Below are 27,211 nucleotides of genomic sequence, written 5' to 3'. Positions count from 1 at the left end.
TTACTCAGAACTTTACTTTGAGCATCATTCCTTAGCACTGTTTGTCAATTTCCAACAGTGGATTCGTAAGCCTCAAGAACTGACTTCTAAGTTGAGGGTGGAGTCCCTAGGTGCTGACACTTATGATCCCCTTAAGACAGCGGTGGTTGCAGTGGTGGGTGCAGGAGGGCTGTGCCCACAGGCTCAGCTGGTGGTGAGGTGTGTCCTGTCACTGGGCGTGACCCCCACTATCGGTAAGGGTGATAAAAGCATGCAGGCCTGTGGGGGGGCACCTGCTTTCTTGTGTACCACCAGGGTCACCTCCCTTGCCCTGCTCTAGCCAGAGCCACCCCACTGTGGCCGCATTCTGCAGAGCTCTTGGAATAAAATCCAAACTCCTTAATGAGATGGACAAAGCCTGCATCCTCTGGTCTGCTTTATTGGGTTGGCTGAAAATGTGTAATCCTACAGAAAAACCACAAGGAACTTGGCCAACTCAATACTCCAGCAACGCTAGAGATAGACCCAGACCTGCTCTCCCAGCCTTCCCCAGGGCTGAACTCTGAGTCCTTTGAGCTCCGTGCTCCCTAATTACCTCTGACCCTCTTTACTGCTGTATAAACAGGCCTTTCCTTTGAACCATCACCACCATCTCCAAACCTGGCCAAACCTTGTTCGGAATTCAGGTTCTGGCTTCTAATCACTTCTTGCAGCCATCCGGCTTGGATGCCTGGGAGCTCCCACTTCTCAAGGCTTGTCTTGCTGTATTCCCATGGCCCCTTGGCTCCTCCAGCTCCCCACCCCCACCAAACCGGGCTAGCAGCTTCCTGAGGATTCCTGAAGCTCTTGGAGAAGAGGTGTGCTCACGTCTCTCTCTCAAGCATCCTGGCCTGTTGCTTGACTCAGGAGAGCAATCCAGGAAAAAAAAGCAGCCTGGTCCGTGAGACCAAAGAGGCCGCCAACGTGGTCAGGTGCCCACAGAAGTAGGCTTTGGCCAGGGCCCCCCACCCCGCCACGACTCCATCCCCCACCCGCTGCCAATGCCAGACGAGTGTCTGCAGAGGGCCCAGGTAGGGAAGCTCATCCCAGAGCACAGCACTCAGCCTCCACGTGGTCTCCCCTGCCCAGGTCTGGCGGGCTCCTGCCTCCCCATCTTTAGCACGCTGCCCTTCGCCTACTGCAACATCCACCAGGTGTGCCACTATGCCCGGAGGAACGACAGGTCCTACTGGCTGGCGAGCACAGCGCCTCTGCCCATGACTCCGCTCTCGGAGGACGAGATCCGCCCGTACATCAGCCGCTGCGCAGTGTGCGAGGCCCCCGCCCAGGCCGTGGCGGTGCACAGCCAAGACCAGTCCATCCCCCCATGTCCGCGGGCCTGGAGGAGCCTCTGGATCGGGTACTCCTTCCTCATGGTGAGCCCCAGCGCCTCCGCCATCCCTAAGACCCCCCTCCGCGCCCCTTCCACCTGGACTGGACGGTAATTTGAGAATCCAGGGCTGATGGTCAACAGTTTGGCATGAGGGTCATGAAGGCCACCCGAAACTAAAGCCTGCTGAGGCACAAGGCCACTCTTTTCTGCTTATTGTGGATGAATTTTTGTATTACTTGGGTAGAATTTAGAGGATGGATTTGCATCAGCCCGCAGTGAATGGGGCTTCCCTGGTGGCTCAGACGGTAAAGCGTCTGCCTACAATGCAGGAAACCCCGGTTCGATCCCTGGGTCGGGAAGATCCCCTGGAGAAGGAAATGGCAACCCAGTCCAGTACTCTTGCCTGGAAAATCCCATGGACGGAGGAGCCTGGTAGGCTACAGTCCATGGGGTCGCAAAGAGTCAGACAGGACTGAGCGACTTCACTTCCACCTTTCAGTGAAAGGGGTTTCTTTTTGTGTGTGCGCCCATCTCCTTTCCCATGTACCCTTTCCTTTGTTGTCCTTATGGAGTCGCTGTGTCCTGTCCGACTCTTTGTGACCCCATCGACTGCAGCCCGCCAGGCCCCCCATCTGTCCGTGGGATTCCCCAGGCAAGAATACTGCAGCGGGCTGCCATTCCTTTCTCCAGGGCATTTTGCTGACCCAAGGATGTCCTGCAGTGGCAAGCACGTTCTTTACCACTGAGCCACCGGGGAAGCCCATCCTTTCCTGCTTGCTCAGTCCTGTCTGACTCTTTGCGACCCCATGGACTGTAGCCTGCCAGGCTACCCTGCTCCATGAGATTTTATACGCAAGAATACTGGAGTGCGTTGCCATTTCCTCCTCCAGGGGATCTTCTCGACCCAGGAATTGAATCCGTGCCTCCCGCGTCTCTGGCATTGCAGGCAGATTCTTTACCACTGAGCCACCTTTCCTTAGCAGATCATAGTCTCGTCTTTCTGGGATGATTTTTAGGGAAAATGTAAAGTCAGGCCCAGACCTGGGTGTGTCACTGGTTGGGTCTGGGGTTGTCTGTGCATGTCTGAGCCCTAATTCTCTCCTGTTGTCTGGGTAGCACACAGGCGCTGGGGACCAAGGAGGCGGGCAGGCCCTCATGTCCCCAGGCAGCTGCCTAGAGGATTTCAGAGCCGCACCGTTCCTGGAATGCCAAGGCCGGCAGGGAACTTGCCACTTTTTTGCCAACAAGTATAGTTTCTGGCTGACAACAGTGAGACCTGACTTGCAGTTTTCCTCTGCACCATTACCGGACACCTTGAAAGAAAGCCATGCTCAACGCCAGAAAATCAGCAGGTGCCAGGTCTGCGTGAAGCATAGCTAAGATCCCACCTTTCACAATCAGGTCGCCAAGAGAAACTTGCCAGGAGGCTGAGACATCCTAGGATGTGCTAAGAGATTCAGTGGTGCTCATCTTAGACTCCTGGTTTAGCCGTTCCTTCTGTTTCGATGTGGTTATTCCCAGAGGACTATATAATTCCTTCCTCTGTTCTGGACAGATTAAGCAAGTGCTACACATATGGATTTGTTTGGACCTACCAATCTAGACGAAACCCAGATATTCTTCTTTCATGAGGATAGTGGGAAAAGCTGGCTTTATTTAAAAGTATGCTAATTCAGGGGAAGGCAAATAGACGATAAAAGCCAGATTACAAATGACATTACTGGAAACTTCATTCATTGGTTAATAGCAACTCAAACAATTGAAGTCAATTACTCTATAATACAGTGGGCTTCTGGATGGATGTTACAGGGGAAAAAAAAAAAAAAAAAGGCCAGCAAATGAACTAGGAAGTAGAAATTTCCTACGTTTCAAAATGATTTCCTCTGTAATCTATTTTTCCATGCACTTTAAATAATTGTAAAACCATGACCCAAGGAGATTAAAAAAAAAAAACCCACACAGCCAGCCTTAACAGTTCATTTCAAAGCAGAATGAATCATTATGCCATGAAGGACCATGGTTGCTATATTCCAGAGATGAAACATTAGCATAAAACACATCGCAGATGAACATAAAACATTATGTTCCCTTCTGCATTTTTCAGAGAATAGAAATGCCTACTTTGGCAACCCTTTGGAAAAGTGGCAATTATGGGGCAAAAATATGTTCAATAAGGGATTAAGAGCCTAAAAGCTATTAATGAATATTAAGGCAGTGATTCACAAAAATTGATTCCCCACTGCAGTGAACTTCCAAACAGACCGCTTTGGCCCAGTCGGGGTCCAGCTTGTCTTCCGCGTGTGTGTGTGTGTTAATGGGCCTGGAGCCACATGGGGCCACGTTCACACAAAGCAGACCCCTTCCCTCCCCTGGGCACGCCTACAGAGCCGCCCCACAGCCCCACAGAGGACACTTTCCCTCCATCCACATAATGGCATCTCATGCAGGGAAGTGACAGAGCTATCATTATGCGCTTGGGAGAAAATGAAGGGCCGACTTAATTAAACTAAGGTAAGAAGATTCATTTAAGTCATCGTCACCCCTGCCCCCACCAAAGACCTGGCACTCTGAAATGAAACAAAGACAACCTACAGCTTGAATCTTCTGTTCTGTTATTGGTTTTTACAGGAGCATCCTGTTTTTCCTATCCTAAAAACATTCTTGTATTCTGTATCAGTATTAGACCAAGGCAGCAGTTTGATATTTGGCTTTTTTTTTTTTTAATAAAAGCTTAGAGGTCATGTCATTTTATAGTGAGTAGTTTTCTGTCTAGCAAAAGGATACGTCTTCTATTTTGCTAGAATTCTGTGATCTAATCCTGAAAATCAAAAGGCTTATTGGAAAAGACTTTTATTAAATTCCCTTTTAAAAAAAAATGGTATTTTAGAGAAAACTAAAGAAATTTTCCCATGAGAAAGTAACATTCATTTTAGTGCTTAGTTTCAATGCACTTAATAATAATTAAAACTTTGTTTATAAGAAATGCTTTTCTTGCCAAATATTGATTGGGAGTGTGCTCTTATACGCAGAATATATTTCAAATGAATCTTGCTCTGGGCTGCCCCCAGGATGGCAATTTATTTTAAGGCTGCTTCCTGGTAAAAAGAGAAAAAAATGTACATTTTAAGAGAAAATATTATCTTGATGTACCAGAATATTTCCTAGTTCATTTGACCCTTTATTAATTTTTTTAAACTCTGCTATGGCATGTTAAATATTTGCATACACCTGAAATTTAAGCCAATTTCAACCTTATTTATAATTACAATTTTCTGATTCCAAAAGTTTTCTCATATATTACCTAAATTCAGGCCTTCCAAAAATTCATCTCGTTCATTCATGAAATTGTTCTGAGAACATTTTCTGGGAAGACAGAAGGGTGATTGATGGATCATAAGAAAACATATCTTGTTTGCTATTTTAAACACCTTCATTTTAGTATCAGAATATTATTTTAACTGGCCAAATAAATTTTAAAAAACATCCTGAATTAAGTGGACAAGTTCCTCCACAGTGAGTCCAAGCTAGTGTACAAGGCTGATTTCAAAATGCTAGTGTCACAAGAGCCCCCCTAAATGCAGTACAAACGCTGCCTGCTGATTTTGAAAAATTATTTTCAATGCTCAAAAAAGCAAGACAATGGAAAAAATACTATCTGGCATTAGAAAACCACATTATTTTTAGGCCATTAGTTTCTTTATCTGGTTACCCATCAGTGTACTTCTCTCCTTTCTCTCTGAAGGATGAACAAAGCTTTAAAGTTCTTCTCCTAATCCCTTACTGGTGATTATCCTTATCAAAAGCTCCTTCTCCCAAACCCTGTCCCCCAGTGAGTTAGTTGAAATGCTTCTGGACGGCCCAAAGACAGTTGCTATGAGCTGGGGGTCAGGGTGTTTCCTTTCAGGTTCTTATTCTCAATGAGTGGAGCCCATCCATGCTGCCAGCAGAGAGAGGCTTAGCCACCATAATCCCTCCCCTCTGAGATTCCCCCAGACCTCAAGTTCAGTTGTCACTTCCTGTGGATTGCTACCTTCTTCTCTGACCTCACTGCACCTGTCTTAACATAGCCTTTGTCCTTCACCGCTGCTTGTGTAGTAGACCTCTCCCAGCTGCTGCCTCCAGTTTCAAATTCTCATCATTTCTCTAAAATGCAAACTTGATTTTGTTATTCTTTGGCTTTTGTTGTTGTTCAGTTGCTCGGTCGTGCCCAACTCTTTGCGACCCCATGGATTGCAGCACACCAGGCTCCCCTGTCCTTCACCATCTCCCAAAGCTTGCTCAAACTCATGTCCATTGAGTCAGTGATGCCATTCAACCATCTCACTCCCTGTCATCCCCTTCTCCTCCTGCCTTCAGTCTTTCCCAGCATCAGGGTCTTTTCCAACAAGTCAGCTCTTTGCATCAGGTGACCAAAGTATTGGAGCTTCAGCTTTAGCATCAGTCCTTCCAATGAATATTCAGGGCTGAGTTCCTTTAGGATTAACTGGTTGGATCTCCTTGCAGTCCAAGGGACTTTCAAGGGTCTTCTGCAATACCACAGTTCAAAAGCATCAGTTCTTTGGTGTTCCATCTTTATGGTCCAACTCACATCCATACATGACTACTGGAAAAACCATAGCTTTGACTATATGGACCTTTTTCGCCAAAGTGATGTCTCTGCTTTTTAATACACTGTCTAGATTTGTCATGGCTTTTCTTCCAAGGAGCAAGTGTCTGTTAATTTCATGGCTGCAGTCACTGTCCGCAGTGATAAATGACCCCACTGCCCACGAAGTCTAGATGGCTTCCCACAGTGGGTAAAGGCCTGTGGGAACTCTGTGCTCATCACAGAGGCACGTTCCTCTGTGACTTTGCTCCTGCTCTTTCCACCAGTGATGTCCCTGTCCCGCCCCCTAAGTTTACCTGGCAGACAACAGCTTATCTTTGGACTGAATTAGCTAGTAGGGAGGACTGTGGGCATTTCTCCACAATGACCTGGCCTCCGTTCTGCTGCTCCCAGTACGAGTCAGGGATTTGCTCACTCTCTCATGCTTTCCCCACAGCTCCTGTAACGTCTCATCCCTCTGCCTTCATTCTCTTGCTAAAATGTAAGCCCAGAGGGCAGGGGCCATGCTTCATTCATTGCTGTATGCTCAGGGCTCACATAGAGCTGAGCATGTTATTGACTTTTAATTTTTTCTTCACTGACAATTCAAATAAGCATCATTAGACATTAGATGTTCAGCTCTGGGTATTGGTTCTCATTGACAAAATGGTTACAAGTATAAACCATTTCTTACTTCAAATAATTTTAATGTGACAACCTATCTGCACACCCACAATCTCATCTTACAATTGTTCACAGAAAGCCGACTGATAAACTTTAACCATCACCCACTCCTGAAATGTAGCTTATTTATGTTTAGTCACTAAATCATGGCCAACTCCTTTGTGACCCCGTGGACTGAGCCCGCCAGGCTCCTCTGTCCATGGAATTTCCCAGGCAAGAATACTGGAGTGGGTTGCCAATTCCTTCTTCAGGGGATCCTCCTGACCCAGGAATCAAACCCATGTCTCTTGCATTGGCAGGCAGATTTTTTACCCCAGTATCACCAGGGCTCCCCTGAAACGTAGCATACTTTTCCATAAACTTAAATTTTAGAAATAACGTTTGAGAGATTTGACAATGAGAGAAGACTCTTCGTGGAAATGTGGTATGTCGTAACTCATGCTGTAGGCTGTGTTCCCTCATGATCTTGAGTGTCCTAGCATAAAATCCCCTCTACAAAATCTGTACATGTTATTGGTGCTGAGGAAAAGAGTAACAGAATGGTTTACTAAAACTGGATTTATCAAGGGTTTTATTTTGAGCCTCTTAGAGATTATAATAAAACAAATCATTCTCTGTGTTTCAGGAAATTACATGGATTTGTTCTTCTGTCAGCTCAGCAGCCTAATTTTATCATTGTTACTTTTATTTGGTGTGGCTGCAAGAACAGTGGAAAGATGTGGCCTTAAAGTTGGTTGAACCTAGGTTTCAATTCAGCTGTCCCTTTCCAGCGACAGCACCCTGGGTGATACACCAACTCCCTGACCCCCATTTCCCACGTTTCCAAAATGGGGCTTAATGCGTACTCTTGAATTGAAAATTAAGATTATATGTCCAGCATGTAGCTGACCTCGTACATTTATTGTGGCCACATCTCCAATTTAAAACAAGCCCTTTCATATGGAAAACATATTTCTTGGGATTCTTTACATAGTAGAACATGATGATTCTCACAGGGCATATAAATTACTGATTAGAATTATTTATACCTGGTCAACTCTTAATGTCTTTGGGAAAGCTATTTTATTCCAATTCTCGAAGTTACTGTACCACATGTGAAAAAAGTCACCATTTCCTGCAGGATCATTATCAGGAAGTTCTTCAGGGAACAAAACAATTGACATTAAAAATCAGTACTCTGCAATTGCCACTGTTATTATCTGCCAGAGATTCTGCATAATGCATTTTCAACCACCAAGGTTGGCTGCCACATCCATGTGAAATGCTTGAATTTTATGGTGCTTAAATATTTAATGATTCATAGGAAAAAAATGTGAAACATGTCTGATAAATTGCATCCCTTTATCTAACCTACAGTTGTAAAGTTAAAGACATTTCAACATGTAACAATTGCAAGGTGCCTGGTTTGCTATTGACATTGAAATGTTGTATTGCAATTTATACTATCACTTATTATATATAAAATTCTCTGATGACCTCCAAAAACAACTGTGTTTTATCTGGTGCATTCATTTTCTTTCAAGCCAAAGTGAGTTTACTACTTAACCTACCATGGCCTGCCTTAGGTTTGGCTCGGGGGTTGGGGGGGGGCAGGAAAGGTTACATGGTAGACGTGTGATCTGCAGATGGGAGGAGCATGAGCAGAGCATAGACAGTGACCCCCGACCCCGCCCCGCCGCCCCCGGGCTTGGGAAAGCATGATTCTGAGGCTCCAGGGAGCACTGTCCTCCATGCAATGGTGAGCTGGGGTGGACATGAAAGCAAACCTCTGCTGATTTGCATTCACCTGCCAGCACGGGGCTCTGCTCTCGTGGTTCTCAGTTGTCCCACCAGCTGAAGAATGAGACCACTTGCCTCACAGGGTTGCTCTAAGGGTTAAAAGTAAGAGCTGTAAGGGACTTCCCTAGCAGTCCAGGGGTTAGGACTTTGCCTTCCAAGGCAGGAGGTGTGGGTTTGATCCCCGTTCAGGGAGCTTATATCCCACATGCCTCACACCAAAAAGCCAAAACATAAAGCAGAAGCAATACTGTAACAAATTCAATAAAGACTTTTAAAAAGTTCAAAAAAAATCTTAAGAGAAAAATTAAGAGATATAACTACAAAGAGATATAAAATGTAAGGTACTGTTACTGACAACCAGAGTAACTGGAAGTTAGGGGTTAAGAGGTATTTTTATTCTCATAGCACAGGGGTGGGTGCAGTGCAGATATTCAATAGCTGTTTAATGGAGCAACTTTTGTTAATTAGGAGGGAACGTCAGTGGTTATTTGGTCCAACTGGGCTTCCCAGGTGACTCAGTGGTAAAAAAATCTGCCTACAAATGCAGGAGACACAGTTTTGGTCCCTTGGTTGGAAGATCCTCCGGAGGAGGAAATGACAACCCACTCCAGTAGTCATGCCTGGGAAATCCATGGACAGAGGAGCCCAGCAGGATACAGTCCCTGAGGTTGCAAAGAGTTGGACATGACTTAGCAACTGAGTATGCACAGTTGTGTACTCACTCATAGAGCAATAATGTTAGCAAATGAACATCTCTTCAACACCTACTATACGACAGGAACAGTATGAACCCTGTGGTATGAGCTCCCCTCAACCTCTCAACTATCCTATCTTACAGATGAGGAAGCTGAGGTTGAGAGAGGATAAATGACTTGCTCAGGGTCACACAGTCAACTCCAGGAGAACTTGAGCCCTGGTCCATCAATTGCTGAAGATTGTGCTCTACCCACTACACCACGGCCTCCCATACTACTGGCTTTACCACACAATTCTCTACCCAAGCAGCAATATGTATTACAAACAAATTCAGTGATTTCTGCTGGTCATGTTCTGGTTTTCCTTGATAAAGTCTAAATCGTATGTTCCAAACTGCCAGTTCATCTGAAGATCTTGAATAAGATGTCAAAAATGCCATGGGGGGAAAAGCAGTGTGCACAGACACACAAACACACCTGCAAAGGAACAGTGGCCAGATTTGGTGGTATCCACAGGGGCTCCTTGGTGACACACTTTGAAGGTCCTGGAATCTTGAGTTTTGGGCACTACGCTGCGGCATTCGTGACATGGAACCAGCTTGGGGCACAGGAGGATGGAGACCTCTCCCCACCATCTGGTAAACCTTGGGGAAGGCCTCGATGTTTCTGCTTCTATGGGCAAGAGACTCTGATGCTGGGAAAGACTGAGGGCAGGAGAAGGGGGCGACAGAGGATGAGATGGTTGGATGGCATCACCGACTCAACGGACATGAGTGTGAGCAAACTCTGGGAGACAGTGGACAGGGAAGCCTGGCGTGCTGCAGTCTATGGGGTCGCAAAGAGTCGAACAAGACCAAGCGACTGAACAACAACATGGACAAAAGCTTTCTTTCAAGTGATTCTTTCCTGTGACTCAAGAAAACAGACACACAGTCAACAGTATCAAGCAGCAACAGGCACCTCTTTTAACGTGTGCCACTGGTGATGTTATAAATGAGCTTGTTTCACTCCACAAAAACTTTATTGGTTTTAACATTTCAGACATTGTGCATGAAGAGATGCATAGAAACACAGTCAAAGTCCTGCCCTTGTGAAGCTTACAATCCAGAGACCTTCTCTTACTTCCAGATAACTAGCAATTCTAAGCGGCTTGTGGAAACTGTGGTGAACACCATCCAAGGGCAGATCATTCTGGGGGCAGAACGGGGAGGATCTGGATGCGCTGAGAGAGAGGAATAGGCTACTGCATGGAAGCCACAGGGTCAGAAAAGCTCATGGCCTGGACAATGATGAGACCTGTTAGCAGCAGCAAAGACTCCCTTAGGGATAAGTGAGGGTGAGGCTGAAAGGCTGGCTGGAGCCCCATTGTTGAGGCGAATGAGTTTGACCTTTATCCTTTGGCAACAGAGAAATGAGAAAAAAGTACTGAGATGGTGAGTGGCATCACAAAAATAGATTTTGGAAGATTAATGGGCAGTGCTATGTAGAACTGAGTGAAGACAAATTTTAAGTATTGAGTGGGGCAATGAAGAGATTTTAAGCAGGGAGTCTGTGACTCTAAAATAAAAGACTGGGGCAAAAGCAGAAAGAAAATGATTGCAGTAATCCATACGAAGGGAAGGGAAGAGATGATAGGATTTTGTTTTTTAATGACTTGTTGTTCAGTCACTCGTGTCTGACTCCGCGACCCCATGGACTGCAGCCCGACAAGCTTCCCTGTCCTTCACCATCTCCTGGAGTTTGCTCAAGCTCATGTCCATTGAGTTGGTGATGCCATCCAACCATCTCATTCTCTGTTGCCCCTTTCTCCTTCTGTCCTCAATCTTTCCCAGCATCAGGGTCTTTTCCAATGAGTAAGCTCTTTGCATCAGTTATTAATTGAATACAATTCTTTGCTGACTCTTTCAAGAGAAACTAGGATGAGGAAGGAGGCGGCCAGGTCTGCCACATCCCCTGGGTTTTATTTTCCTTTTCTGGTGATGGGTCTCAGTCTTTTAATCCCCCAGGTGGCTCAGTGGTAAAGAATCTGCCTGCCAAAGCAGGAGACACTGATTCTGTCCCTGGGTCGGGAAGATCCCCCCTGGAGTAGGAAATGGAAACTCACTCCAGGATTCTTGACTGGAAAATTCCTTGGATAGAGGAACCTGGAGGGTTACAGTTCATGGGGTCATATAGAGTCGGACACAACTGAGCAACTCCGCTTACTCAGATTCTTAACTTACTTCCTAAGCAGCAGAACATGTGACGGATATGTATACTGGCCCCAATTCTACAAAAACCAGCCTTTTACTGTCCAGGCCTCAACAACAGACAGCTTAAAAGGACAGAGGGGCTGTGAACAATCATGTACAACTTTGGAATCACAGGCACTAAATACATTCAAGGTCATAAAGAGGAAGCAATTTTAACTGGTTCCTCATCTTGAAAACCAAGGAAAGAGTGAGTGGCACTCTCTTAAGTGAATTAAGAGGTCTCCTAAGTTGACTGATCACAACCAAAGTGTGGGAATGTTTAACAGACAACCAGGAAATCACTATTAAGCAAAGAAATCATTTTAAAACCAGCTCTAAATGCTTACTCCCTGAGAGATAATTAGTTGAATACACTGGTTTTTATTTGTCTTTCTCAACCCAATTTCAGTTTTGTGGTGTAACTTTGGAGACTCCTTACTGTAGAAGGAAAAATAAGATGGCTATTGAAAATAATAAGCACTGGTGACAAGCAGGCCTATTAACTGAGCAAAGTAATTATAATAATTTCCAAAACATCTTTATTGTTGTGCTAAGGTAACTGGTTTATATTTATAACTGAAATGACCTTTCCCACATCTGTAAAGTTTAGTGATAATCCACTCCATAAATAAGATGTGCTTATTACAGTTACACCATTTGAAATCCAATTCTGGTGTCTTTACATCTGACAAGTGAAACAGAGCAAGGAGCTACTATTACTAGACTTGACAGCCATAAAAAATATAAATACCTCCATATACAGTGGCTGGACTTTTTACTGCATTGAAAAAACACTCTGGTGAGAAACCAACACTGAATAAGCCTCTACTGGGAGGCAGGGGCCAGCCTTTGGGTGATGCAGTGAGAGAGCTGCAAAGTGCGGAGTTAACAAGACCTCATTCCACAGCCATTCATAAGCTGTGCTCCTGTGTAGAAGGCATGTCTTTCTACAGTTGTATACAAATAATCATAAAGCCAAACATAAATGTCAGAGTTACCTTTACAATGTGCTATCAGAAGATGGAGCGTAAGAATGAGGTTATTCCCAGTAGGGGGCTTTCCAGGTAGCGCTAGTGGTAAACAACCCGCCTGCCAAAACAGGAGACGTAAGAGACCTGGGTTTGATCCCTGGGTTGGGAAGATCCCCCGCAGGAGGAAATGGCAACCCACTCCAGTATTGTTGCCTGGAGAATCCCAGGGACAGAGGAGCCTGGTGGGCTACAGTCACAAAGAGTCGGACATGACTGAACCGACTTAGCATGCACGCATCGCCAGCAGAGGTCATGGGAAACAACTTCGAAGAGTTTGGGAGAAGAGGAATGACATTTGGCTTAAACATTTCAATTTTAAAATGTTTGGAGCTGCAAGACTCAGAGATACAATTCATACTATAAATGTGCTGCATGTCACTTTGTATCAGTCATAAATTAAGCTGAGGAGCTCAGGTAACACTGTTCCAGCTGGCAGGTCAAAGTGCTCCCGGTCTCACATGGTTTGTTAGCTCATTTACATGCAGGTGACAGAGGCTCACCCAGGTCAGCTGAGGTCAGGAACCAGGCACAAAACTGCATAGTTGGCATGCTCCAAATCTGTGAAACAAAGACTGAGAAAGCAACATCCTTAAAGTCTTGACCCTGGTGGAGACACAGGTGATTTTTAAATTGCGTATGTATTTTTTTGTATTTCTGTTTATATTGTAAATTTTATCAACAGAGACACAATTCTTATTCTTGAGTCCATTTTCCTGATTATATATTTCTTCATTATTATATAAATCAGTTTCCCTGCTGCAAAAGTAGTACACATATATACATATACACACATTTTAAAAAGAGAACAATATAAAATTGTGAAAAACAGAAAGCAAACTCCTATGCACTCCACTTTCCCAAATAACCTGTTAATATGTGGGTGCATTTCCTGTCAGATGTTGGCTTTATGCATATACAAGGTATATATATTACTTTCATAATCAGAAAACTATATAAGTGCTAGATAAAGCCATAGAGGAAGATCCTTTTCTGCTTTTAACTCTTTTAAAAATAAATATCTCAGTGACATAAGACATGAGTGATATTTGACCTTTTCCTTTTATTCATGAAACTCAAGCACCAGGAAAGACGTCTTAAGTGACTTGCGGTCTGTGTGCTGGGGAGTGTCTTGGAGGGTGGCTGTTACAGTGGTCAATTAAAAGGCACTTTTATGAGAAAAAAAAATACTTCCTCAGGAAGGATTTCTCTGTGACCAAGCTGCTGGTCACTCTTCTGCATGTGGCACCTGCTGCTGCTCTGCTGGTTAGTTCAATACAAGTTGCATCTCCAGGATGTGACATCATCCCTGGAGAGGCTCTTGTAGCTGGATTGTTGGTGCCACCTGCCGGGTCGTGGAGTGTGGAACTGGTTTCCTGTCCAAGGTCTCACTTAAGCTTTTCCACTAACACATCCGGGAAGGCAGAGGGGCATCAGAGAAAAGCAGGTTCACTGCAGACACCACTCAGACGTGGGGGCCCCAGGAACCGAGGCGCCTGGGCAAGGGAGGCCGGGACGACATCCTGCAATGATGGCTACATCCAATGCCTGGAAAGTCACCATGGCAACATGCCAGGAGGATGAGGGATGGCTCCCCACTTCCTGCCAAGTTGGGCACTGAGCAGGAGGGGGGCCTGATCTTTTGGGCTGGTGAATACAAACCTCCTGGCAAAGGTCAAGGTCTTCAAAGACATAACAAGGCAGGGCCTCCACTGAGTCAACAGTGAGAGAAGGGAGCGTGGAGACTGGTCCCCAAGTGGAGACGCCCAAGCTCCTGTCTGCAAGAGAACAAGGTCGGAAGTACCATTCCCAGAGAGCTGGGGGCTGTCAAAACAAGCCTGGTCTCAAGACATCAACCAGCTCAAGACATCAACTGGACTCATGGTGGCCGTAGGATGACAGGCCACTGCAGGTGTGAGCAACTGGGATGGCAATGTGCCCGCTCTGCTTTTGTACAAAACGGAGGGTCTGGGGGTAAGTACTGCACAACTGGACCATGTTTGTTCACAAGGCTGGGTCGCCTCGCTGGCTATCGAATCTGTGCAGCCGCTGTCTCCTCATTTCTTCTTCTGGTGAGAGACGGAACCCATAGGCCGGGGGGCTGCTTCTGCGATTTCCTGAAGAGAGAGAGCACAAGGTCGTCAAGCACTGCCCTTGTTCTGACACTCACAGGGCTCTGCATCCCAGATTCCAAGGGTGGGGGGAAATGGCTTGGGCGTTATCTTTAGCACGAAACAGAGACAGAACAAACATTTCAGCTGCAGCTGTCAATGTGACATTGTGACATCGAGTACACGTGTTAGTGAGGTCCAGTCCATGAAGCTAATTTGACTCATTTTGAAACTTGACAATCCTCCCATTTCTATGTTGTTTCCCCCCCGACCATGCTCCATAATTTGCATCATTTAATTTCCCTAATGTCTCAAGGGCTTAGTTTATCTTTTCTTAATGCCCAGAAATAACTTTGTCACTATCTGTAACGTCCTCACCAGATGGTGAGGTGTCGGAGGTGTTTCCCGATGAGTCTGAGGGTCTCCCTTTCCCTCCCTCTAACCTGCTATCTCCTGAACCTCACCAGCCAGTGGGAATCACACCTGCCTGAGATGCACAACACCCGCAGGGCATCATGGCCCACAGAGCAGAGGCTGTGTTACCATAATGACCAGTCTTGGGGCAGGCAGACAAAAATACAGGCATAATCTGCGAAGATCATATGAAGGACCATGGAAGTCATTACTGAAAAGAGTTTCTTGGCGCTGCAAACAGACCAAGAAAATCATTTGCAATGATAGAAGCACTTCAGTTTACTGCATTAAAAACAAAAGACAATGGGAAGATCCAGGCATTGTTGGGGGTGGGTAATAAAGGAATAACAACAGACAGTCCTTGATCTCAAGGAACCAGCAACCTAACTCTAATAAAAGAGCTTTAACGTCCACGATGAGGCAACCGTGCAGGGCATCACTGATGGATACCGACAAATAGTAGATTCACTTTTAAGCATGTGGATCAAAAAGACTGTACTTTTTCCCTTCTGAGCCTCTGCTAACTCTGTGAGCTCACTTTGAAAGGCCTGCTCCCCTTACCTACATCCATCAAAAGTTCTATATGTTACAGCCAGACCGCCACGCTCAACACTGCCCTCTGAGGTTCTGACACAACTGAGACTGGAAGTCCTGGCCGAGCCATGAAGGCTGGGTGGTGGGCAACGGGGCTGGAGCCACGAGGGAAAACAAGTGAACAGCTGATCCCTCCTGCTCACGCTCCGAGTGTCGATGTTGACAGGTCAATATATTGATGTGGCGACTGTTAAACCTATGATGAAAAGATGATACAGAAAGCAGTGTGAAGCTAACGGTCAGTTTGCTGAGCTACAACTAGAATTTCAGCGGTCAGACAGAAAATTCTAAGAAGGCAGTTTTTGGTCCACACTGTGATAGAGACCCCAAGACTCACCCATATGTGGTTCTCCTTTCCTTTTGAGACATGAGGGAATCACCCTTCCCAGACCTCCTGTAACATTTTCTGACTAGTCCACCCAAAAGTGAACGGGGTGGGCCAAGCCCAGCACTCACTCCCACTGGGTAAACTCCACTTCGAGACACAGAACACTTTTACCATAGAGATTCTATGACTCCTATAAGAGCAAAAGTTTTACTGGATACAGCTTTCTCCATATACATTTGTAGAGGGCTTTCTCTCTGTTTAAAGTGGTAAACACTTTGAAATTACAGAGAAACTCATGAATCCAATTACCATTAGTTTATGGCTTCAAATTGCTTTATACAATAAGATCCAAATCCTGCTTTTCCTCTGACAGTTGTTTTTAACAAGTCCATCCTTAATTGCACTCATGAGCACGGACCAGTGTGTGACAGCCCATTCCAGCTGGGCAGGGAACTGGGAGGCCTGGGCTGTGGGCAGAGTCAGAAGAGAGCTCAACGTGGCATGTTGACTCTGGGCCACAGGGCGCGAGCCCACAGATGCTGAAAGATGCTCAGACGCCCAAGGGGACTCACAGTGTCCAAGAGAAAAAAGCTGTTCCTCGAAGGGAGGAATTAGAGAGGACAGACTGTGAAGGTTCCAGGGGTCCAGCTCTCAAAGTGGGCAGCCCGCACAAAAGCTCTCTGGACCCCCGCTTGGGGCACTGGAGGAGAACCAGGGCTGAGCCAAGGGCAGAAATGCCACGTGCCCACGTAGAAAACTCACATCAAGAGAGGAACAAATAATCACTCCTTCATGAGAGCCTTGTGAGGTATCCTATTTCAGTTAGTTTTTATTCCTAATTTCATGAAGCCAGCCTTACAGAGGAGGAGACTGAGGCTCAGGGAGAGTTAAGGGCAAACCTAAGGTCGTGAAGCTCGCACGAGAGGAAGCCAAACTTGAACCCAGGTGTTCTGACTGCAGTTTGCGTTCTCCTCCCCTTTCCCGCAATCCTGTATCACTGTTCCTTCTAACACACCGAGTATGTTAAGCATCTCATCTTTTCCTTCTACCTTATCCTCCTGCCCAAACCCAGAGAGTCCCTTTCCTGTATGGATATGTGGGGAGCTCACTATTTGAAAAGAGGAAAAGAAGAACCAGCCTAAGTCCTCAACTTGATGGGACTCTGCTGTCATCACAGATGTGGCCACAAAGTTCCCACACAGAAGGGAAAGTGTTAGTCACTCAGTTGTATCCGACTCTTTGCAACCCCATGGGCTGTAGCATGCCAAGCATGGAATCCTCCTGGCAAGAATAGTGGAGTGGGAGCCATTCCCTTCTCCGGGGGATCTTCCCGACCCAGGTCTCCTGAATTGCAGGCAGATTCTTTACTGTTTGAGCCACCACAAAGTTCCCACTTTGGGTCCCCTTAAACTCTACTGACTGCTGGAGTGGTTGGGTTTTTTTTTTAGGATCGGAAGGCCTTTGGTATAGCAACCACAAAATAACAATGACAACAATGCCTGACTTGGATGTTTTCATGGATATTTTAAGTCCTTCAAACGCAGTGTTTCTGATTTATCAAAGCCACCCTATTGTCTGAAGAATGACTTAATCCTTTCATTTCAGGTTTTGAACTCCATTCTTCTTAATGCTGGTGGTTAATTTTCTTGGAAAGTTTTCAAGTCTAAATTAATCTGTGATATTTTAAAGGCAATTGAGTATTTGGTATCAGATGGCAACCCACCCATCCTATTCATCACATCTGTACTTTAGGTCAGTGCCTCTCAGCTGCTATGCTCAGTCTCAGCTGAGCTCTATTTTCCAAATCTACACTTTTTCATTTGTTTTTTAACCCATTTCTGTGTTTTCCTCTTGTGTCACATGATCTATCACTTCTCTCTTTAGACTCCAGGATCCTCTGAAGCTATTTCTCAAAGGGTCTTAAGAAATGTGCTTTTAATATCTACTTATATTGATTACATATGTACTAAGTCACTTTAGCTGTGTACGACTCTCTGCGACTCTATGGACTGTAGCCCATCAGGCTCTTCTGTCCACAGGATTCTCCAGGAAAGAACACTAGAGTGGATTGCCAGGCCCTCCTCCAGGGCATCTTCTCGACCCAGGGATTGAACCCATGTCTCATTATGTCTCCTGCACTGCAGGCAGGGTTTTTACCATTAGGGCCACTTGGAAAGCCTGAGCACACAGAAAAAGATCTAAACTGGATGGTAAAAGAAGAGGTCCCTGTGGGTGACTGGAAACGGGAGATGTTTCCAGCCCTGCGTACAGCTGCGGGGACACCCGAGGGAAAACTTCACTGCATCAGGCTCTGGTTGGGTCACTTGTCAGGTGAGGCTGAGGAGCAAGGTGACTGCCAGGGTCCTTGCTACAACTCTGGAGTTTGACGACTGGAATTCAATTGTGCCTCCTCCATGTATGGTTATATATCCTTGAGCAAGGTTACTGGCCCTCAGCCTCAGTATTCTTATCTATAAAATGGGAATAGTAACAGTACCTCCTCTGTTGGGTTGTTGAGAGGATAAGAAGAGATGATGCATATAAAACGCTGAGTGCCAAGCATGCAGTTAGTGCCTGATGGCCAATGGCCGCTGGGACTTTTAACTGTAACATCAGTGAGAATCACGGGTTAAATGTCTGCTTGTTACTATCACTGACAAAGACAGATATAAAATAAAATTACCAATGACTTCTTAAAAGATAAGAGCCCAGGAAGTCTCTGGTGGTCCAGTGGTGGAGAATCTACCTGCCAATGCAGGGGACACAGGTTCGATTCCTGGTCCAGGAAGACCCACATGCCAGGAGCAACCAAGCCTGTGTGCCACAACTATTGAGCCTGTGCTCTAGAACCTATGTTCCGCAACAATAGAAGTCACTGCAACGAGAAGACCATGCACTGCAACTAAAGAGTAGCCCCTGCTAGCCACAACTAGAGAAAGCCTGTGTGCAGTAGCGCAGACCCAGTGTAGTCAAAAATACATACAAAATTTTTTAAAAGATAGAGCCTAATTCTGTTTGAGGAACAACTGGGAGTGTTTTGTACAAAGTGTGGGGTCACTACTTATTAAATATTTGCCCTTCAAGAAACAGATACAAAAAGGGTAATTCGTGAGCCCCACTTTTGTAACCAGAAGGAGCCTTACAGGCTTTGGGAAAGTTGGCGACCTTCTTTTCTCTGCTGAGTAAAACCATGCATTGAACGTTTACAGACTTAGGTGAAGTGGCCTCGCTCTGATGAACTTGGTACAGAATATTAGTATTTATGAGCCTTGCTTCTGTGCTCCTGTAAATGGAGGTCAGCCCTCAATTTTACTGAAAGAAAGAGTGAGCATGCTTCAAAGAACCTCAGGAACAGTGCCTGGTTTAAGAAGACTTAGCTCAATTATGGCACCAATGGTGAGATCATAAGATTTATTGACTTGTGGTTCTTGATGGAAAAATGTTCAGTTCTCTACGGTTATGTATAATGCAGTAACCTCTGCGTTTTACATCTGAGGGAGGAGAAGCAATTCCATCCACATAAGAATTGCTAAAAAGAATGCTGTGAGTTGATGGCCCTTTTCCCTACTGTTCACCATTCCTGTAAACAGAGATGCTTAATTTGCTGGTATTCATAGATGCTGCCATGATCTGATGAGCCCTCTAGGCCATTCAGTGAAATTATACTAAAGTGAAGTCGCAGGATGGTGTATCTTTCCCTTAAATCAGGGACCCATGGAGGCAATCACTTAAAAATTTTTTTTTAAATCAAGAAACCTCTAAATGTTCTTCTCCTTTGTCAAATGAGGGCAGTAGCATGGGACCCATAGTCTCTCTTTCAAAAATGTTACTTGATTAGAATTCCATGAATTCTAAAGCTTACAAAACGCTTTCTGATAGCACAGTTGCTAAATCATTTACTACGACCAAAAAGGCCTGGAAGAAATCCCAAGCGCAACAATTTGCAAGATATTCTTTGAAAGTGGGAGGTGCCCAAGGACAATAAGACCACTCTATTGTTTGAGTCACTAATTACAATGACCTATCTATCCATCCATCTGTCCATCTCTAAAAAGAGTTTGAAATCACTTAAAGTCTCATAATTTTCATACAGATGGAAGTTTCATTATGGTTTATAGTAAATGTAACATGTATTAACAGGTGTGACTTGAGAGAGAAAAATTCACATTTCTACTCCTCAACCAATGAGTTGAAAAAGTAAAGACTCTGAAGCTGGGAAAGACTGAAGGCAGAAGAAGGGGGATGCAGAGGATTAGATAGTATCATTGACTCAGTAGGCATGGATTTGAACAAATTCCAGGAAAGAGTGAAGAACAGGGGAGACTGGCATGCTCAGTCCATGGGCTTCAAAGAATCAAAAATAACTTAGTGATTGAACAACAACAAAAACCAATCAAGTAACCGGAGTAGGAATTTCTTAGTTCTGAGACAGTACCTGGAATCCCAAAATGAGCAGCTTTGAATGGAAATCAACTCAGTTACTACTTTCTCTGTTGTACTTCTCTGCCTGTTCTAGTTGGCTACTTTGGGGGACCTTAACTGGCCACAACTGACTTAAAATCAACAGGCTATATATAATTCAGTCACAATTTGAGTAATCCAAAATACTGGGTCTACTTTGTCAGATCTAGAGTTTTCTGCAATATAGACAATGCAATGTCTGAGCTCTGAAACAAAAAGACCAAGTCCAGGACTTCCCTCGTGGTCCAGAGGTTGAGACTCCAGGTTCCAATGCAGGGGGGAAAGGTTCGATCCCTCGTCGGAGAACTAAGATCCCACATGTGTGCTAAGCTGCTTCAGTCGTGTCTGACTCTGCGACCCCATCGACTGCAGCCCTCCAGACTCCTTTCTCCATGGAATTCTACAGGCCAGAATACTAGAATGGGTTGCCATGCCCTTCTGCAGGGGATCTTTCTGATGCAGAGGTCAAATTCTCATCTCTTGTATCTCCTGCATCGCAGGCAGATTCTTTATCACTGAGCCACCACATGTCATGAAGCAGAAAAAAAAAAAAAGAGAGAGAGAGAAAGTCCAGGGGGAGATAGTGTTTTCTGGGCAATTGCTACAGGCTTTCCCTACTTACTCTCCCTGCCTTTGAAAAAGTGTACAACTTGATTAATTTTCATGAACAGAACATATGGAAGCAACATCCAGACCAAAACACAAGAGTATTTCTAGCACTCACAAGCCTCCATGTGCTCCCTCCCAGCAGTGGTCCACGGACTTCTCACAGCAGAGATTTGTCTATTTTTGTCCACAAATGGATTCATACAATATGTACCCTTTGTGAGTAGCTTCATTTTACATTATGTTTATGAGATTCACCATATTGCTTTATGTAGTTTTTATTCTACTTATTCTTCTGAGTAGAAGTTCGTCTGTTTTACAGATAGAAAAACTGAGGCTTAAAGATTTTAAGGAGCTTGCCATGGCCACACAGTTTGGTCAGGAACTGAGTCCAAAGTCAAATTCATGTTTATTTCTACTCTGCTCCAGACATGCAGTGTGTCAGTTGTCTTAATTCTGAAACCAGACTCTGTAAACCTGAACAATACTATTGCTTTTACACTTGATTTGGAGGCAGGGTCTGTTTAGAATGCAGTGGGAAAATGTTACCTTCTGCTGTAGATAAGCCTCATTGCAAACAGCAAGATTTTCTGGATAACAAAGTAACTAGAATTAGGATCTCCCTTGACAAGGTTTTAGGCAAGAGGTCCAGTTGTGTATGTCATCCTTGGTAATTAACTACATCATGTATTTTCTAAACAGAGAACAGCCTCTAAGTTCTTATGAAATAATTCTCAATAGGCTGGAGGAGCAGCAAACAGACAGGCTGAAGACTTCCCTGGTAGTCCAGTGGTTAAGACTCTGCTCCCTATGCAGCGGGCTTGGGTTCAATCCCTGGTCAGGGAACCAGATCCTGCATGCCACAAGACCCAGTGCAGCCAAATAAATTTTTAAAAGAAGAGAGATAGAGTGAGAGGTTGAGGAGCAAAGTGTCTCCCATTAGGAACCACTGTAACATGAGGTATGTATTACTTTAAACAAATGGATGTAGATTTTCACACTAAAGGGATTTTCCATTTTTTTAAACCAATCTGTCTGTAATCCTTTCACAATTCTGTCATCATCTTAACACTTTATCAAGAGGGATTTTAATGAAATTAGGAATGATCTTCAAGCACCTTTTATATATATTTATACATAAAATCCCTTTAGTAAAAATCTCTTTAGTATTAAAGTCAATACAATGATTGATATACATTGAATATGTAAATGTTTCAAATTTTAGGATGTTTCCAATTCTCTTTGATCTAAAGCACTGATCAATTCTCTTTGATCTTTGAGCATCTAACACAGAATGCTCACCAATCTAGAGGTACCTCAGATGGAGTTTACTCAGTGACTTCAGCTGATTCTGCAAACTGAGGTTAACTGTCTCCAAGAATATCTTTCCCAGTTCCATACACTCTGGGACTGCATCTTTATTTATTTTTTTAAATTCAAAATCATCTAAGAATATCCACTGGACAGATATGAGAAAATTCTTGGAAAACTAGAAGCAGGCCTCCCTTTGCTCCCATACCCTCATTGCCTAGTACCACAAGGTCCCACATGCCTGGCTGGGATGGCAGAGAGAAACCGGACATGAGCTCTGTCTGAAGGGACAGATTGGAGAACATACTTCACAACAGAAAAAAGGAAGCCAAATAAGGAAGTCTTTTTGTGGGCAGAGAGTTCTGATAAAAAAAAAAAATACACACGCACATGCACACATACATATACATGAGTACAGACAATGCTAGATAAAAGACGAAGGCCTTTCAGAAAGATAAAATCCCACACTCTTCTCTGAAGCTCCAAGACCAACATGCCTGACTTGCCCAGGAGGGGCGGCTGCAGCCTCTCTGGATGTTTTGATGGAGATCCCACACCTGCCCGCAAACAGGGCCCTAGCAGGACCTCAAAGTGGGGGGCCACTGCCCTGCACCTCCTGCCTGGCCTGCATCTTCGTTGCCTGCAGGGAATCTCGAGGGCCAAATGGTTACCTATTAAAGTCTCTGGCTCCTCTCCTCTGTCAGCTCTGACTTCTCATCTTTATCTCGCAGACAGAGGAGGCCTTCCACTGTCTTCATTGCCTGGACTTTCTGATGAAGTTAAGACGGGCCACGGTGGGGAAAGGACAAGCAGGATGGGACTTCTGGTGGCTCCTTGGAGCCTGGATCCCACGCCTCCTTTTGTCTATTGGTCATGGGGTTATCTTTGAGTAACTTTTTTTTTTAATTTTTACGTTTGGTTGTGTTGGATCTTCGTTGCTGCGCGGGCTTTCCTTTGGTTGTGGCAGCAAGCAGGGGCTGCTCTCTAGTTGTGGTGGCTTCTCCTGTTGCAGACGACAGGCTCTAGGGCACGTGGGCTTCAGTAGTTGCGGTTCCCGGGCTCAGCAGTTATGCCACTCAGGCTTAGCTGCTCCATGACACATGGGATCTGCCTGGATCAGGGATCAAACCCATGTCTCCTGCATTGGCAGGAAGAGTCTTTTACCGCTGAGCCATCAGGGAAGGCCTGAGCAACTTATAATTTAATTATGTTTTAAAAGGAGAGGGAAATGGGTATGAGATTATTTAAACTATGATCAATTGAGCTCAAAAAGATATTAAATAGCCTCCTCTCGAGACACACAGGGTTCTGGTCGGGCAGCTCACCACCTGCCAGGGCATCATCATAAAAGAGTTCAGCTGTGACTGAATTCTCCCCTCGCAGGCCTTTTAGTAGCCCTGTGCTACGAGCACAGTCTCCATAGAAAGCAAGCAGCTGGCCAATGGAGACAGGAGTCAGAGCCCTTCAGGAGGTCAAATGCAAGAGGTCTGGGCAAAGCTCGACTGTCTTGGAGAATCTATAAATGGGACAGTTGTCTGGTTTTCTGCAAAGATTCTTTAAGTTTCGTGTGCACAATAATGAAGAACTTGTTAAAAATGCAGAGTTACTAGATCCTAAAGGCCAGAGATTCTTTGCATTAAGTGCTTGGGGCCCAGGAAGCTATATTTTAATGAAAACCCACCTAGGTGTTTCTCCTGTAGACAATGTATCAAATGACTGAGAATCACTGAGGAAGAGAACACAGGTCTTTACCGGTGGGCTTGCATCTGGCTCCACCAGAATTCTGGACAATTCACTTCTCTCCAGGGTCTCAGGCTCCTGTCTGCACAACGAGGGAGCTGGACTGGACATCTTAGACCTCCACACAAAGATGGAAGATCCCACCCAATGAGGCAGCAGGATTGGCTGGCCAAAGAAGGCAGAGTGGGCCGTGCCAGCAACCCGCCTCCTCCATGGCCGGTGGTCTGGGCAGCTCCTCTGCCTGACTGTCAGCCAGCCTGGCCGTGACTTCTGACAGCTGGACTGAGATTTGGCCAGGCTGTGCTCCTTGCAAACTTCCTCCAACTTATCTGATTGAACTCAGTGTCCTTCCCCACCCCCTGATATTTTAATTTTTAATAAACTTTTTATTTGGGAATAGTTTTTAGATTTTAAAAAGTCTCCAAGGTAATACAGCCAAACATATTACCACGGTCTAGTTGTCAAGACCAACCATTTAAAGGGATGAGCATGTTACTGTTAACTGAATTCCAGACTTGCCTTGGGTCTCACTTGTTTTTCCACTCATTGCCTTTCTCTGTTCCAGGGTCCAACACCCCATCTAGTTGTCAGGTCTCCTTAGTTTCTTTCTGCTGGCAGTACTTTCTCAGTCTTTTCTTATTTCCCGTGACCTTGACAATTCTGAGGAGTACTAGCCTATAGAATGTGCCTCCACTTGGTTTGACTGATGCTTTTCCTCATCATTAGACTGGGGTTAGGGTTTTGGGCAGAATCCCAGAAAGGAGAAGTGCCTTTCCCATTACTCCATGCAATCATATGACTTATCACTGGTGATGTCACCTTGAGCCCTGGGGAAGGAATAAAGCCTTTTTTTTTAAGTTTCCTTTCTTCCCCCTTTTTGGTTGTGCTGGGTGCTGTGTGCGAGCTTTGTCTAGTAGAGGTGAGCAGGAGCTACTCTTCCTTGTGCTGCATGGACTTGCACTGCAGTGGCTTCTCTTATTGAAAGCACAAGCCCTAAAGTGCAGGCTCAGAAGTTGTGGGGCACAGGCTTTAGTTGCTCCATGGCATGTGGAATCCTCCCAGACCAGGGATCGAACCTGTGTCCCCTGCACTGGCAGGCGGATTCCTATCCACTGTTACCCACTGGGCCACCAGGGAAATCCAGGAATAAAGCCTTGCCTCTCACCACCAAGAGTTACTAATATAGAAGTGGGTACCTAAAGTTGGCTTCATCACTTTCCCTGTTCGAGGATGAGCAGGATAGGGTGGGGTCATCCCTGACCTTCGCTGGCTCAGATCCCTGAATTCCAGATTCTCTAACAGAGATGTGAGTGTATGAATCACCAGGAGAGCTCTTTGAGAGTTTCCGATTCAGTAGGCTTGGCACAGAGCCCAGGTCACTGTATTTTTAATGAGCTCCCAGGTGACTCTGAGCTTTTGAGAATCCCTGAGCTACAGCTCAGAATTTTTTTTTTTTTCCAACTGAAAATATCCACCCGGGGTTTCAGGCCAGTATTCATACTTGCCAGCAGGTGGAGTGAGAGGCCTATGCCTCAGAATCTGCTGCAGAAAACTAGGACAAATTCCAGTCAACAAAGCATTCCGCATAGTAAGCAGAATTAGGGTTATTTTGAAACAGATGGGCTCTCACAGAAGCTGCTGCACTGAATATTATGGAGTTGTTTATTGTCTGGATGGTCTGAAACCCAGGGATTATTGGCCAGCGTCTAGCAGTTTCTATGTCATATCAGATTTCTTCCAGGGCAAAGGAGACTGACAAGGCCCTGGGAGAGATACAGATGTGGTTATGGGTATGGATGTGGATGCAGATATTTTAACCAGCTCTAAATTCAGAATTTACCCTTGCTAGGGTGCATACTGCCTTTCATGGCTGCATGCTTCTTCCTGGAAATGACTGGTATCATTCTAACTCCAAATGAGAAGAGAGAGAGATACAATCCATGATAATCAGACAACGAATCCTGGATGCAGCAGTCCTAAAAATGCTTTACATTGCCTAATCAAAGTGGCTCTGCTTCCTGGTATACATTTACCCAGAACCTCACTTACATGTGCCCCGACCCTCTATCCTCCTGCCCTTCTCCTTGCGCTGATGATCCCAGGGTCCTTGCTACCCCGGGGAGGAAGCAAGGTCAAGGAGGGCCATGGAGCTCCCATGTTCACTGTGCCTGATGAAGTGGTTCAAAGCATGTAGGACTAGGGTGTTACAAACGGAATATTAGTGAGTCCTGGAAATCTTCAAAGGCCTTTAGCACCTCCAGGTTCCTCCCTGGAGAATGTTTTCCTTAACTAATTCCTTAGCCTGTGATCCTGGACACTCAGCTGCTGCTGTCCTGGCCAGCCTGGGCTCAGAGAGGCCCTGAGGGTGTCTTGGAAGGCAGCAGCTTGGTAACCAGTATGTCAGAACAGGTCTGAACTATCTCTGCTGCTGGGCAGACCCTCAACCATCTGAAGGATGCGTGGATGTGCTTCCTAGTGGGTGAGGCCCTGCTTTAAGTGGTGGGCTCACAACTGCCTGGGACAGTGGCTCCTCCCCAAACAGGATAAAACCCCAGTAGACGGCACCCTCTCTGTCACACACGGGGACAGGTCCTCCACTCAGAAAACAACAAAATCCCCAGTACACTTGCTCTTTGCCCAGACTCGCAGGCAGAGGCAGACAGCAGAAGCACTGCTGATGATATTTAGACCTGTTTCAATTTTTTCTCATTTCCTTCAACTTGAGTTTGGAATCAATGTCCGGCTTTTTAAGCAAAGGCCCAAGGTAATGTTTTCATTGACTTTTAAAATCATAGACCACTTGGAGTTAGCCATCTTTCCCTCAGAAACCTCAATGCTTTTAAAAAATTGTTCACAATGTTGTTAGTTTCTGTCATACAACAATGCGAATCAGCCATAATTATACATTTATCCATCCCCTCTGTCTTGAGCCGCCCTCCCCTCCCCAACCCCACCTCCCTAGGTCATCACAGAGCACCGGACTGGGCTCCGTGTGTTTTACAGCAACTTCTCACCAGCCATCTATTTTGCATAGTATATGTAAGTATGTTGGCTCTACTTTCTCCATTCGTCCCACTCCCTCCCTCCCTCACTCTGTTCACAAGTTGTTTTCTACATCTGTGTCTCCACTCCTTCCCTGCAAATATGTTCATCAATACCATTATTCCATATACATACATTAATAAACTATATTTGTTTTTCTCTTTCTGATTTACTTCACTCTGTATAACAGGCTCTGGGTTCATCCACCTCACTAGAACTGACTCAAATAATAATCTTCTGAAAATACCTTT

General features: G+C 45.2%; 2 protein-coding genes across 6 annotated transcripts in view; one reads left to right on the top strand and one right to left on the bottom strand.

The window, feature by feature from the left end:
• COL4A4 (collagen type IV alpha 4 chain) overlaps positions 1–12,083 on the top strand; it is a 158,200-nt gene extending 146,117 nt beyond the window's left edge. Inside the window, exons 47-48 of one of the 3 annotated variants that reach the window (XM_024981740.2) lie at positions 1,108–1,394; positions 9,238–12,083. In XM_024981740.2, the coding sequence (XP_024837508.1) occupies positions 1,108–1,394; positions 9,238–9,270 (320 nt within the window). In that variant the 3' untranslated portion in view covers positions 9,271–12,083. Of the gene's footprint in view, positions 1–1,107; positions 1,395–2,467; positions 8,109–9,237 lie in introns of those variants that run through there. The other 2 variants (NM_001435192.1, XM_059879104.1) reach the window with 2 other exon arrangements.
• The window catches only part of RHBDD1 (rhomboid domain containing 1), a 207,555-nt gene that overhangs the window by 60,390 nt on the left and 119,954 nt on the right, over positions 1–27,211 (bottom strand). Inside the window, exon 7 of one of the 3 annotated variants that reach the window (NM_001077995.2) lies at positions 13,065–14,470. The exons of 1 other annotated variant lie outside the window; for it this stretch is intronic. In NM_001077995.2, coding sequence (NP_001071463.2) covers positions 14,358–14,470 — 113 coding nt within the window. In that variant the 3' untranslated portion in view covers positions 13,065–14,357. Of the gene's footprint in view, positions 1–13,064; positions 14,471–27,211 lie in introns of those variants that run through there. One more of the 3 variants, XM_005202939.5, reaches the window with a different exon arrangement.

The sequence above is a fragment of the Bos taurus genome, chromosome 2 (genome assembly GCF_002263795.3).
Source record: "Bos taurus isolate L1 Dominette 01449 registration number 42190680 breed Hereford chromosome 2, ARS-UCD2.0, whole genome shotgun sequence".
NCBI classification, from domain to species: Eukaryota; Metazoa; Chordata; class Mammalia; order Artiodactyla; family Bovidae; genus Bos; species Bos taurus.
Note: the sequence above shows the minus strand (reverse complement) of the source record. Positions and strands in the feature narration are given on the sequence as shown.